Raw genomic sequence first — 13,727 nt, forward strand, 5'->3', positions numbered from 1 at the left:
TCTAGGGCGTTTATTTACAAAGCTTAAATTAAGGAAGGTTTATTTTTTAATGATTAATCTTTATAGATAAATATAAAAAATACTAAATCTTTAAAAACTTTCCAATTTGAAAAAAACTAACGTATTGTTACATATCATTTACAAAAAAAAGGTGGCCATAATTTTAAGAAATAAATCAATAACTTTTCAAAATTATCAAAGTTAAAAAAAAAGAAAAAATCTGTAAAAACTTTCCAATATAAATTAAGGGTAATTTAGTCATGATCATAATTTATTTTAGGTAATAAAATTTTAAGGGTATTATGTGTGCACATATTATGTTCGTTTAGCATTATTGTTCTAGTTAACACTTAGAAAGGTTTAACGGCTTAAGTAAAAATCAAATAAATTCAAGGCAAGTACTCCAATAATAGAACTCAACAATCCCAACAAAATTTAGTATACCCTCGACAAAGCATTGCATTTCAACAACCAAAACCTGATTCAAATTCTATTTAGATAAAGAAGAAAGCAAAATCAGAATTCTTAGGCCTTATCAGCTTTAGCAGCTGTAGCAGCAGCTTGACCCCTGAGACGACCGGTTCTTCTGGCAGCAATAAGACCAACCTTTTGTCCAGGTGGTGCATCACGACGAACAGTGCTAGCATGACCAATGTGTTGATGGTTACCACCACCATGAGGATGCTCCACAGGGTTCATTGCAACACCACGAACCTTGGGCCATGAGTTCCTCTTCACTCTGAACTTATGATATGCATTTCCAGCCTTCAACATTGGTTTCTCAGTTCTACCACCTCCAGCAACCTGCCCAACCATGGCACGACAACCACTGGGCACAATCTTCTTTGCACCTGATGGGAGCTTAACCCTGCAGGAATAACAACTTTCTCAATCAACTGAATCTTGACAAGCACAAACAAGAAAACAAGCAATACCATAATAGAATATCAGATTTATAACAAATGAATAGAAAACAGGAACAATAATTCATTTATCATCAAACTTCAAATGTAGGTGAGGAACATGTTGGAAAGTATGAACTGCTCAATCTTATAGAACAAACAAGGTATTACAAATTCAATCCTAAACTTACATGATGAAGATATACGTACCAACCATCCCCCAATGATAAAAATTTATACAGTAAAACTAAAAGTTGAATATTACAACATATTATGCAAAGCCAACTAACTTGCTCACATCTCATGAAAGCCAAATACTAAAATGTTACTCAAACTGAAGACAGAATCACTTTTTATGAGAAATACACGAGCTACCCAAATCTATGATTGATGTGAAAAAAAGAAACAGAGACAATGGTGATTTTGTAATTTCCACATAAATTACTTAAAATTTACAGTAATCTCATACCTATGTATCCAATTAGAGCTAAAGCAATCAATAATAGCAACGTAAACATATAACAAAACAATAAAGGACATATGGAAATCTTCATAACAACGGATAGAATTGGACAACAAAGAATAAGAATGAAAAAAGAAACCATTTTGCATAGAACATCATACTCCTACTTCTCCATAATTGTGCCAAATTAAATCGAATTACTGAAGTAACAACATTTAAAAGTAAAGAATAGACGAGAAATTACCTTGTGGTTCCATTGTCTGGGTTGTGAGAGATGACAATCGCATAGTCTCCAGAAGCTCTAGCGAAAACGCCGCGATCTCCAACGTGATGCTCCACGTTGCAAACGACGGCACCTTCGGGAATGGATCTGAGGGGCAAGACGTTTCCGACGACGAGATTAGCCTTCTTCCCGCAGTAGACGAACTGGCCGGTGTACATACCCTCGGCGGCGACGAAGAGTTCCTTCTGGTGCTGGAAGCGGAAGGGGTGGCGGAAGGTGACGCGAGCGAGGGGAGCGCCGCGGCCGGGGTCGTGGATGATCTCGGTGACGACACCCTTGAGGTAGCCGTTACGTTCGCCGAAGTCGAGGGTGCGGAAGCGCGCCGGTCCCTTGCGGTGGTGGGTGTGGGATTTGAAGACGGAACCCGCTCCCTTACGCTGCGCTCTAATCACACGTCCCATTCTGCCGGCGTGCTCAGTGTGTGTGTGTGAAACAGGAGGAGGAGAGCGGCGGGAGGAGAAATGAAGGAAGAGAAGTGGTATAGATAGATATAGGGTTTTAGGGGAAGTTCTTCTCCGCTGAAATTAGGGTTTCCGCATGGATTGTTCTGAGATGGTCACACATGGGCCCGGCCCAATTTAGTATAAATGGGCTCATGCTAAATTTACACGAGTTTGTATCTCGTTCCATTTCCATAAACTGATACATTTTTCTTGCTTTCGATGAATATGAATATAAAAAATTATCAAAACCCTTTCGATATATTCAAAAGCTTCAATACATTTTAATAGATAATAAATTAGTCTATATTATTTTTATTTATTTAGGCTAACTCAGGCTGCTCCTAAAAAAAAAAATTCAATCATAACTAATACTTCATCCGTCTCATTATAAATGACTCAAAATTTTTCGGCACATGAATTAAAGAGAATGTGTAAATTGTTTAAAAATAGTGGAACCTACACTTTTTATAAGATTAAAATTTTTCATTTATGAAAATAAGCCACTTATAGTGGAACAGCCCAAAATAAAATACATGTCACTTTTAGTGAGACGGATGGAGTATAATAATAAAACTTTGTGAGGGAATATATTTGTTTCTACTATTAAATATGTGAATTAAAATATAATTTTAAGAGCATATACATATACACTAGCTTTAAAATTAGATTTTGCAAATATTATAAGCATTTGAATATATATATATATATATATATATATATATATAGAGAGAGAGAGAGAGAGAAAGAGAGAGAGAGAGAAAAGATCGATCAATAGAAAAATGCAAATGTAGGGAGAATGAAAAAACAATCTTGAATGTTTATTATGCAAGATCTGACGGACCACAAAATTTGAAATATTTGCATGTATTTAAATCAGAAAAGGTCAAATGAGTAAATCTATAATATTATGTAACCGATATTATCTAATTAATTCATTTAGCCGTATTTTATATTTGGCAAGATATAGTGTATCCCTAGAAATTAGTTTTTTTTTTTTTTTTTTTTGAAGTAGAACATAAGAACTTATATTAAGACAAATCATCAGAAACAATCGTCATAAGCCAAGTAGGGAACTCGCTCGTCCAACATACGGACGCATCACAAACTCTCGAATATTGAGCTAACCTATGGGCAGCCTGGTTAGCCTCTCTATTCACATGTTTAACACTGAGCAAGAAGTTCTGTCTAGCAACGTCGAGAATATCTTGCAAATCATCAGGTAAGCATCGTTTATCCTCGTCTTCATTCACCATTGCTTTTGCCGCAACAACCAAATCTGTATATATTTCCACTGGTGATAGCTCGTTTTCCACATACACCACTATGCCTTGGAGATTGGAAAATGTGCTCTCATCAAAGATATCTGACAAGAAAAGTATATATTCCAATTCATTCATGAGACAGATCTTCAGAGGATTCTAGAAAAGGGGCCATGGTCCATGAGTAGTATCCCACTAATACTACATCGCCTTTGCAAAAGGGAGTTCCCACTTAGAGTAGATTTGAACACCCTACCATTTAGGTCCAAATTCATGATCTACCTATAAGATACATCACATAAAGGATTGGGAAGTAATTAAGGCACTTTACTGAGAAACTCCTCCATTACGACACCACAAATTCTGCTATGATACGGCGACAATATATGCACATTCATGTGGTATCGATGTGACAATATCGTTGAAATGGGGCAAGAGCATTAAAAACCTAATGGATATTATTTTGTGGTTAGTTTTAAATATGAATGACTGCATATCTTTTGCTTTCTTTGTGGGTGGGTAGGACATTCTGAAAGGTTTTGTGAGAACCTCTTTTCACATGAGAGTACGGGAAATTAAAGAGAATATGGGTCTTGGCTGAAGGCAGATGACAAGCGCTCTCAACCGCTAACCGGTGAAAAATGGCTACGAGCATATGGAAACACTCAATTAGAAGAAGGAAAGTCACTGGCGGACGACAGAGATCGGGGGATAAGTAATATGTTTGGTTTTGGAAAGGCTAAGGAGATGTCAAATAACCCGCCTAACAAAAATCCCGCAAATCGTGGGGTTAATAATGTAACTAATGTGGATGAATCGGGGGAAATTATCAAAAATAGTAGCTTGCGGGATATGATTTGAGGGTATGTGATAAACATGCATTTTTACCTCTTGGTGTGTCATTTTTTATGCTTAGTTGTGAGGATTTTGTGTGTTTGATGGTCTATTTGAGCTTATATTCGTTTATGGTCAATAACTTGTTACTTGCTTGTGTTTGAACGAATTTTCAGAAATAATGAAGCAGAATTTGGAAGAATTGGCTGAAACACAAGTTGTAGTTCGTCTCGATAGGAGTTTGTGAGCGCAAACGGATCATAAATCGGAGTTCAAACGAGGGAGAACGAGCCAAAACAAAATCACTGCGCAAAGCTGTCAGGAGTTCTGTTTCGTCATGCGGGCCAGCCATGCGGCCGCGCGACGTGGCCGCGCGAGTCGCCGTATTTCCGCCCAAAATTCATTTTTTTTAGCGATTTTGGGTATTTTTGAGAGCTACAAGACCTAGGGCATATAAATACCATCCAATAACTTATTCCCCAATCACCTTTTATCACTTTCTATCATTTTTACTTTTCCTGAGAGCTGTGAAAGACGGAAGACGGAGCGAGAGCAAGAACTGAAGATTCTCAATTCTACTACGGCTTTTCTTGTGGATGTTTAATTGTTTTATTGATAATTGTATTCTAGTTCATATGTCTATGTGTGGCTAGAATCCATTTTGCCCAGGGTTTAGGGAGTAGACATGGTTTGAATTTCTGACTGTTTGATTCAATTAATTAAGACTGGTTTTCCTTTTTATGTTCTTGTTACAATTGTTTGCTTTATTGATTGGCCACCAATTTAGCATAATCATAGGTTTTAATTTGATATCGGGAGATGATAATTATTACCTGAACTAAGAACATAGAACACATATATTTAATTCTAAAGGGAATTGATATTTGTGAGGGCGTTAATCCTATGAGCTTTTAGGAGTTGCATGTTAGAAGTGCGATCCGGGGACGGTAGCCTTGCATGTAATCAACGGTTTGTATGCCACGGGAGTGGGTATGAACTAACTTAGAGATTGTCTTAGGAATCGTCTTATTAATTGAGTTGAACATATTAGTTAGGAGAATCTATTGAAACCTCTGCCTTGGGAAATCTTCTCTTTTCTGTTTCTCTGTTTCGCAGCTTGATTTGTTTTCTTTCCTGCTGTTTATTTATATTGTTCTTTACAACAAAAACTCTTAATTTCGTTTGTCCAGATAGAGGAATAATAATCTAGGATAGGCATTGATAATAATTAGTCTCTGTGGAATACGACCTTGCTTGCTACTGTAAACAATTGCACCCGTACACTTGCGGCGTGTTAATAAAATAGCGAACAGTATGTTACTTTCAGTAGTATGTACAAAGAAAATGACTTGGTTGCTCCGAGCAAGGAAAGAAAAATACGTAGGCGTGAGCATGTTGGAATGCTCTTACAGAAAGTGACAAGCAACACTCATTTTCTCGAATACGGGGCAGGTACTGATGGTTCTAACTTCTCTTTTATATCGGTAGGCTCCGGCTCCGGGGCCATTCGAGTACAATGATTGCTCTCAGTTGGAGCTGCATGGGGTTGGGCCATCCTCTTGCAATTTCTACTCTTCATGAGCTCGTGAGAGCTCATCGGCCGGATGTGGTTTACTTATTCAAGACGTTCACTCATAAAGCCAAAATTGAAGATGTCAGACAACATTTGGGTATTGAGTGTTGTTTTGCAGTAAATAGTATTGGATGAAGCAGAGGCATTTGTGTTATCTGGAGAAATCATGACCTCTTCTCGCTGTTGAGCTACTCCAATAATCATGTGGATATTAAAGTTTTTGGATCTGAAGCACTGGAAGTTGAGAGGTTTTTACGGCTTTCCTTAATGGAACAACATGCACAACACATGGACCCTATTAAGGAGCTTGAGCCGTACCAGCTCACTTCATTGGGCAGTGATTGGGGACTTTAATGATATGCTACATTGGAGCGAAGAATTGTTTTTAGTCTAGTCTTCCCCCATATATATATGTACTCCCATCGTCCAATAATAACATCCTAAATTTTCTTTTTGGGCGTCCCATTTATAATGTCTCAACTAAAAAAAAGAAATAATTTACTTTATCTATTCTCTCTATCTCTCTCTTCAGTTACTCTTTCTTACTTTTTCATTATTCTCTCTTTCTCTCTCCTCATCTATTTGATCTCTCTCTTACTTCATCTACATTTTCTTAATTTACGTGCCCTATTTTTTTGCGATACTATCATTGGGATGAAAGAAGTATATATATATATATATATATATATATATATATATATATATATTATTCCATTCGTCTCATTAATAATGTCTCATTACTTTTGGGCACAAAAATTAAGAAATGTATAGAGTATCAAATGAGCTGATGAAAGATATTAAGGATTATTTTAAGTGAGTTGGTGTATAATGTCAGCTGAGCCCACTATTAATAATACTTTAATAGGTAATGTTTTTTACTAAAAATAGTATGAGATATTATTAGTGGGACGTCTCAATATAGTAATTAGAACATTACTAATGGGACGGAGGGAGTACATGTTAGTCCTTTTTTTTAATTTTGATTTTATTTATATAATTTTAGTTTTTAATAGTATTATTTCACTTTAAATTTGATAATAATTTTTTAGCAGAATACTTGTGTCACACAAAGTTAATTTAAATATATGCATAATAATTATTACAAATAAGTTATATATTTTCTTTACACGAAAAAGTACTAAATGAGAAAGAATATGATTATAATAAATTGATTTATAATGGACACTCTGCTATCACAATTATTTTCATAAAACTTAACATATATATATGATAATAGATTATCATTTTGCTGATTTTATTTAGAACGATTTTTTATGATGAATTATGAATATAAATGACACTCGTTGCACCGGAGAAATGCTAGTTAATTATGAAAGGTCTTCAAATTATAATATCTTATATTCCCTCCATCCACTATAAGTGTGGTGTGAATGAGAGAGCACGAGTTTTAAAAAAATATTGAGAAATTTGTATAAAATGAATAAATGATCTTTTCGAATTATTTGTTAAATAATAAATAAATAGATTTTTTGTAAATATAGTGTGTGAATTGGGGTAAAGTATAAGTGTATATATTCTAAAATAACCAGATCACGCTTATTATGGATAAATAAAAATAATCAAAAAATCATATTTTTCGTAGACGGAGAGAGTAATTAAGAAGAAAAATCCAATCGACACTTATTACTCGATCTATGCACACGAGCTAGCTATACTATGGAGAATACTAGTCCGAGCCGCTGCCACAACAGCATGACCTTTGAATATACGTTAAATCTACATTTTGTCGTTGGTCGGTCGAATCTGATAAAAATAATGAGCATTATTACAAAAGCACTCCAATTTTAATCGGTTTCCTATTCGGTTGAGGCTAATTCTTAAAACGTGTAAGCAAACGGCAGAGATTGCTTCAGAGGCTGCCAACGGAAAAGCACATCACACTACGCCTTTTTGACAGCGACAAACCGGAGTCGTTTGTTTCTCTCCAATTTTCGTGGCTTCAAAACAATTTCTTGTTTCATCAAATATCCAACCTCACTTAACCCACTACGCCACAACCATTTTTTAAATTTTTTACACGCAATTATTTATATAAACCAATACCAAAACTTCAAATGCATAATTAATTAAGGAGCTAGCTTAGCCACATGTAATTTGTGCATGATAAGAAAATGGCAGCTATCTTGACTTTGTTTTTGTCTGTGCTGGCATTCTTTGTTGTGGTGTCCCAGTCCATTAGCAGAGATGATTTTCCACATGGTTTCATTTTTGGAACTGCTTCTTCAGCTTACCAGGTTCAGTATATATATACGTATATGTATATGTATTTCTTGTGTGTGTATTTGTGCGTGTGATTGGATATATTTGGTGATGTTCATTAGTTTGAAGGAGCTGCGAATGAAGGAAATAAAGGACAGAGCATATGGGATACCTTCACTAGGAAACCAGGTTGGTAAATGGTCATCTTTCTCTCTGATCAAACACACGAATTCTGCAAATTTAAGTTAAAAAAAATATTAATATTCTGCCATTACAAAAAATAGGAAGAATATTGGATTTCAGCAATGCAGACACCGCGGTTGATCAATATCATCGGTTCAAGGTGGATTTTTCATGAAAATGCATTTTCCGAATTTTAAGTAACATTTTATCTTTTTAAGTTATTTTTTATTTTTTTAATCTGTGGATGCTTCATGATCTTTAAATAATCGGTTTATTGGATAGAAGCAGCAAACCGGTGATGAAAGGAATCTTTGATTTTGATGAGTCTTAAGATAAAGTATGCAGGTGGATAAGAATGCCAACGCTCTAAACTTAAAGAAAATATTATATCTCTTTCTAGTAAAACAAGATAAAAAGTGTAGCAGAAGAAATAAATTTTTTTATTAAGAATATATTCAATATACTAATTTGGTGAATTAGTGAATTAAGGGATTGAGATTCCGTCTGAAATAAAAATTAAATATAATTCATAATATTATAATAGATTTTATTTTTATAAAAAATATTATTAAAATACAATCTCCGTCCACAATAAGTATGAAGTGGATGGAAGGATACTGATTTTAAAATAATATTGAGAGGTGTGTATAAAGTAGAGAAAGAGTTCTACTAGAGTTGATTTATTAGATAATTAATAAATAATTTACGAGATGATATTTTTATAATTACTGTATGTGAATATGGATAAAAATTATAAGGGTGCATGTCCTAAAATAGAAGATCACATTTATTGTGAACGGATGAAAAAGACAAAAATATCATATTTATTGTGAATGAAGAAAATAATAGATATAAGAATGGTATATAGTGACACACATAAAATTGTGGCACATCATATCTCAACCCGAATATAAGGATCTTGAATTGGGTAGCTGAAATATGCGTCCACCTCGTATATGACAGAGTGACATAGACTTGATGGCGGATCTGGGAATGGATGCTTATAGATTCTCCATATCTTGGTCAAGAATCTTGCCCAGTAAGATTTAGCCTCAAAATTATTTTTGGTAGCAAAAATCATTAGTTTCCCACCTCACTATGTGTTAGTATGTGAAAATCTACAGATGGAACAGGTGAACCAAATCCCCATGGGATAGCTTACTACAATAATCTCATCGATTCATTAATAGAAAAAGGTCCGTTCGATTAAGTAAATTTAATTACATAGTTAGCAAATAATTAAAGTTCAATCTAGTACAATTTTTGTTGTAATTATTAAGGCATACAACCTTACGCAACTTTGTACCACTGGGATCTTCCACAAATGCTAGAAGATGCATATGGAGGACTGCTCAGCAATCAAGTAGTGTATGTCCTTCATCCCACCAAATTAATCTCTTTTTAATTTTTATACAGAATTAGAAATTTCATTTTATTTTTCTTTGAAAAACAGGATTTATATGCATTTCTTAAATTTTGCCCTTATTTACTATCTACACACATTATTTTCACACTGCGAGTAATGTCATTTTAATAAAGAAAATTTTAATATAATTCCAATTTTAAGAAAGTGAGCTATATTTTAGGACATCCCCACAGGAACGAGGGAGTAATTTGGTGGGAAGATAAAGTATATATGTGTGATGAAATAGTTGTCAAATCATAATTAATGGTATTGATTAATGCATACTTAATTTGTGCAGACATGATTTTGAGAAGTATGCATATGTCTGTTTCAAAGCATTTGGTGATAGAGTGAAGCATTGGATGACATTCAATGAGCCCCATGGTATTGCAATACAAGGTTATGACTTTGGTGTTCAAGCACCAGGAAGATGCTCCATTCTCGGACATCTAATCTGCAAAGCAGGAAAATCTTCTGTCGAACCTTACGTTGTAGCACATAATGTTCTGCTGTCTCACGCTGCTGCTTATCGCACCTATCACAACAATTTCAAGGTACTTCCACATACATCATGAATAGGGTATAACTTTTTAATATTGAATCAAAATACATTTCACAAATTTTTGAAAATGATATTATCATACTAATTTTCAGAAGCAAAATAATGAAGTTGAAAATCAAATAATGAGAAAAATTTCATCTAATCAGACAAATACATTATTTTCAAGTCAGTTTCTTTAGGATTTCAAGTTATTTTTAGGCCGATCCTATCGAATTACGAGCTATTCGAACTATAATGCTATTCGAACTATAATTTTATCAGGTTGAAAATTTTCAACCTTAATCCTCTCAATTGGCAGGCTAATCAGACCCGTTCACAGATTTTGGGTTGAATGGACATCCCTAATTATTAATATGTAAGGGATAATAGCCTCTTAATCACCAAATATTGCACAAATCCCAGTTTTCTTAAAAACTCTCTGTAAATTACTAGTATGCTTTTTTTATTTTTTAAGATTTTCCTATTGAGATCGATTTTCCTCCAAATTAGATCCCCATGAATTTGATGCCAGATATGGCATGCCTGGTAAACCGATATATCAGTTGAAAAATCAAAAGCAATTAAAAGTAGAATAATTTAAAGACAATCTTTTTATGTTGTATAAAATTAGATTTTGGCCAAAATTGAGTAATAATATTATTATCCGTATAAATAAATAGGTTTTGGAGCATAAGCATATGTGATTACTTGGTCCACAGAAAATCCAGAAAGGCGTGGTGGGGATAGTATTGGATGCAAAGTGGTACGAGCCAATATCCCAGAGTGAAGAAGATGTGGAAGCTTCGCAGAGAGCCTTAGATTTCGGACTTGGATGGTAAATATTAGTATATTTTACGTACTTAATTTTGAGATGAAAGAAAAAAGTATTAAAATGAAGTTGGGAAATGTGAAATCAGGTTCCTTGATCCACTTGTAGTTGGGAAATACCCTGTTTCAATGCAGAAGTTGGTGGGTGAAAGGCTCCCTGAAATAGGAGCCGATGTGTCCGAATTCCTTAGGGGGAGCCTTGATTTCATCGGTATAAATCACTACACCACATTATATGTGCGCAATGATAGGATGCGACTTGCTAACCTCATTCTGCACGATGCCTCAACTGACTCTGCTGTTATTACCACTCGTAAGATTTTCTTTTCTTTCTTTTTAAACTCGTCGATCAACGCACCAACTAATGTTATTCCCTCAATCATTCGTTCAGATTCAAAGCATGGAGTTCAAATAGGAGACAGAGTAAGACTTCATCGGAAACCTTTGATATATTAGCTAGGTTTCATAATACAAAGACTATTTCTAAGATTAGCTTATCAAATAAGTTCAAAATTAATCCATCCATCCAAGTAAATAGTAGATTGACATATGATGGTATCATACATCTAAGGTACTCAAAGTAAAGAAACAATAGGGCCGAATGACCCTATTCAACATATAACATCAAATTTTGTCCACCATTTGAAAAAACATAAATTTTGGCCATTTTTTGTATGCCATGACTATTCTACCCTTCTCTCTCTTTCCTCTCTCTTTCTCATCTCCCTCTCTCTCTTTCCAGCGGCTGCGCTCTCTTCTCTCTCTTTGTCATCTCCCTCTCTCTCTCCAGCGGCTGCGCGGCAGGGGCGCCGAGCAGAAGTCACCGGAGCTCTCGTGGCTTGGGCAGAATTCGTCGGAGTAGAGGATGAGGCGGCAGCGGTGGAGGAGATCCGGTCCTCTGAAATCGGCGGCGTGGAGGAGGGACTGGTCAGGTGGCGGAGGATGAGCCGGCGGCGGCGGCAGATCTGATCTGATGAGGCGGCGGTGGATCTGATCTGATTGTTGCGCCGCCTCCTCCATCAGCAGATCTGATCTCCGCCTCCTTCCATTTCAGCCATCGACAGATTTGATCTGATCTGATCTGTGCTGCACGTATGGCACTAATAGTACCATAAGTGCACACTTTCCCCTAGGGTTTAGATATTCCATTTAGGGTTTAGATTATCCATTTGAGGTTTAGACGTTCCATTTAGGGTTTAAATGATGTTGTTGTTTCTGTATTTGTGCTGCACGTATGGCACTTATGACACTATTAGTGCCATAAGTGCCCAAATGACATTTTACTTAGTTTTATTTTGAATTTCCGTTGACACTTATGACACTATTAGTGCCATAAGTGCCAAAATGACTATTTTACTTGGTTTTATTTTGGATTTCCGTTGGCACTTTTGGCACTATTGCCAACGGAAATCCAAAATAAAACCAAAGTAAAATCTTGGCACTTATGACACTAATAGTGCCATAAGTGCCTAACCCGACTCGGCACGCGACCCGTGTGCCTGATCCTACCCGGTCCACCTCATTAAGGGTAAAAACGTCCAAATCAATAAAAGTGGCCAAATTTTGTGTTTTTTCTATGTGTGGCCATAAATTATTTTTTATGCTTCATTTTGGCTACTTCAAAATTATACTCCAAAGTAAATATTATCCGGATTGTATAAAATCTCTAACGTGTGAGCTATATATATGTACAAGTTATTTATTTATGATTTTCCTTTTTTCAGGCAGCGTCGAGTTGGCTATACATCGTTCCCTGGGGTATCCGTAGTCTGGCAAACTACATCAAAGACAAATATGGGAATCCACCAGTGATAATAACTGAAAATGGTAATTAAAAAAGCACCATATATATGCCAGTATATATTTATTGAGACAATGATGCATCTTATCTTATGATTTGGCAGGAATGGATGATCCTAATAGATCTCTAGTCAAGGCTTTACAAGATGATAAGAGAATAAATTATCACAGGGACTATCTCTCAAACCTCTCTGCTGCAATAAGGTACTAAATATAACAGCTTGACTAATTATCATATAATATTGCAAAGTATTTGAGGTGAAATTGATGCAGGCAAGATAAGTGTGACATACGAGGTTACTTTGTGTGGTCGTTGCTGGATAATTGGGAATGGAACATGGGATACACAAAGAGGTTTGGGCTTTACTACGTGGACTTCAAGAACAACCTCACAAGGATTCCCAAGTCATCTGTCAACTGGTTCAAGAACATGCTCACATCACCAACACACCACGCTGCGTTTTGACTCATCCTATTTATACACCACGTCTATTTCTATCTAATATACAACCACATTTATTAACCTATATTCTTATTGTTGTATAATTGATTGGTATATGAGTCATTCCTTCTGTCCGATTGTATTATGTACGTAATGTAAATTTTGTTGTTTTTTATTTTCTTTAATATTTGAGACAGAGTTTGTAGTCAATCTTCTGTATTGGAAACTGAGAATGATTACATTTGCAAGTTAAAGAGAGTGCGTTGTGGTAATTGCTATTAATAAACTTGAGCTGAAGAATATCAACTCATATAATAACTCTCATTCTAACTAACTAAGAGGGTGTTTGGATGAGCTTATAAGCTCTTTCAAAGTGTTTGGTAAAATAAGTTCCTAAAGAGCTTATAAGTCGTAAATTTAAGCTCTAAGAGCTTATAAGCTCCCAAAACAATAAGTTCCTCTGCCCCAACTTATTTTCTCATTTTTTTACACGCAATACTCATTTTACAAAAATAACTCAACTATGATTATTTATTTTCATCATATATCGT

The 13,727-nt window shown here is 35.3% G+C and overlaps 2 protein-coding genes across 9 annotated transcripts; one reads left to right on the top strand and one right to left on the bottom strand.

Moving 5' to 3' along the window:
• Positions 1 to 384: 384 nt before the first annotated feature.
• LOC130986998 (60S ribosomal protein L8) lies at positions 385 to 2,228 on the bottom strand. Its single transcript, XM_057910551.1, has 2 exons — positions 1,610 to 2,228; positions 385 to 868 (listed from the first exon to the last, which is right to left on the bottom strand). Exons 1-2 carry the CDS (start codon positions 2,047 to 2,049, stop codon positions 526 to 528), a joined length of 783 nt encoding a protein of 260 aa, XP_057766534.1. The 5' UTR covers positions 2,050 to 2,228; the 3' UTR covers positions 385 to 525.
• Positions 2,229 to 7,617: 5,389 nt separating this feature from the next.
• Positions 7,618 to 13,448, top strand: LOC130986997 (putative beta-glucosidase 41). 8 transcript variants are annotated; one of them, XM_057910544.1, is made up of 13 exons: positions 7,639 to 8,012; positions 8,100 to 8,166; positions 8,262 to 8,320; positions 9,124 to 9,199; positions 9,285 to 9,356; positions 9,492 to 9,528; positions 9,864 to 10,119; positions 10,826 to 10,941; positions 11,024 to 11,247; positions 11,326 to 11,357; positions 12,659 to 12,761; positions 12,839 to 12,938; positions 13,008 to 13,448. In XM_057910544.1, the coding sequence occupies exons 1-13, from the start codon at positions 7,890 to 7,892 to the stop codon at positions 13,198 to 13,200; spliced, it is 1,458 nt and encodes a 485-aa protein (XP_057766527.1). In that variant the 5' UTR covers positions 7,639 to 7,889; the 3' UTR covers positions 13,201 to 13,448. The 8 variants fall into 8 exon arrangements, 7 of the variants coding, with proteins under 7 accessions (XP_057766531.1, XP_057766527.1, XP_057766529.1 ...); XM_057910543.1 differs by having other exon boundaries at positions 7,640 to 8,012; positions 9,441 to 9,528; XM_057910549.1 differs by having other exon boundaries at positions 7,977 to 8,012; positions 8,107 to 8,166; positions 9,441 to 9,528.
• Positions 13,449 to 13,727: the final 279 nt, after the last annotated feature.

The sequence above is a fragment of the Salvia miltiorrhiza genome, chromosome 5, assembly GCF_028751815.1.
Source record: "Salvia miltiorrhiza cultivar Shanhuang (shh) chromosome 5, IMPLAD_Smil_shh, whole genome shotgun sequence".
Lineage (NCBI taxonomy): Eukaryota > Viridiplantae > Streptophyta > Magnoliopsida > Lamiales > Lamiaceae > Salvia > Salvia miltiorrhiza.

What these genes read in the sequence shown, in the direction of transcription:
- LOC130986998 (XM_057910551.1), bottom strand. Translation starts at nt 2,049, where the DNA reads ATGGGACGTGTGATTAGAGCGCAGCGTAAGGGAGCGGGTTCCGTCTTC. An exon ending in CCAGACAATGGAACCACAAG is followed by an intron (nt 869 to 1,609) that starts GTAATTTCTCGT and finishes TTATTCCTGCAG; the next exon opens with GGTTAAGCTCCCATCAGGTG.
- LOC130986997 (XM_057910543.1), top strand. Translation starts at nt 7,890, where the DNA reads ATGGCAGCTATCTTGACTTTGTTTTTGTCTGTGCTGGCATTCTTTGTT. An exon ending in CTGCTTCTTCAGCTTACCAG is followed by an intron (nt 8,013 to 8,099) that starts GTTCAGTATATA and finishes GATGTTCATTAG; the next exon opens with TTTGAAGGAGCTGCGAATGA. An exon ending in CCTATCACAACAATTTCAAG is followed by an intron (nt 10,120 to 10,825) that starts GTACTTCCACAT and finishes CTTGGTCCACAG; the next exon opens with AAAATCCAGAAAGGCGTGGT.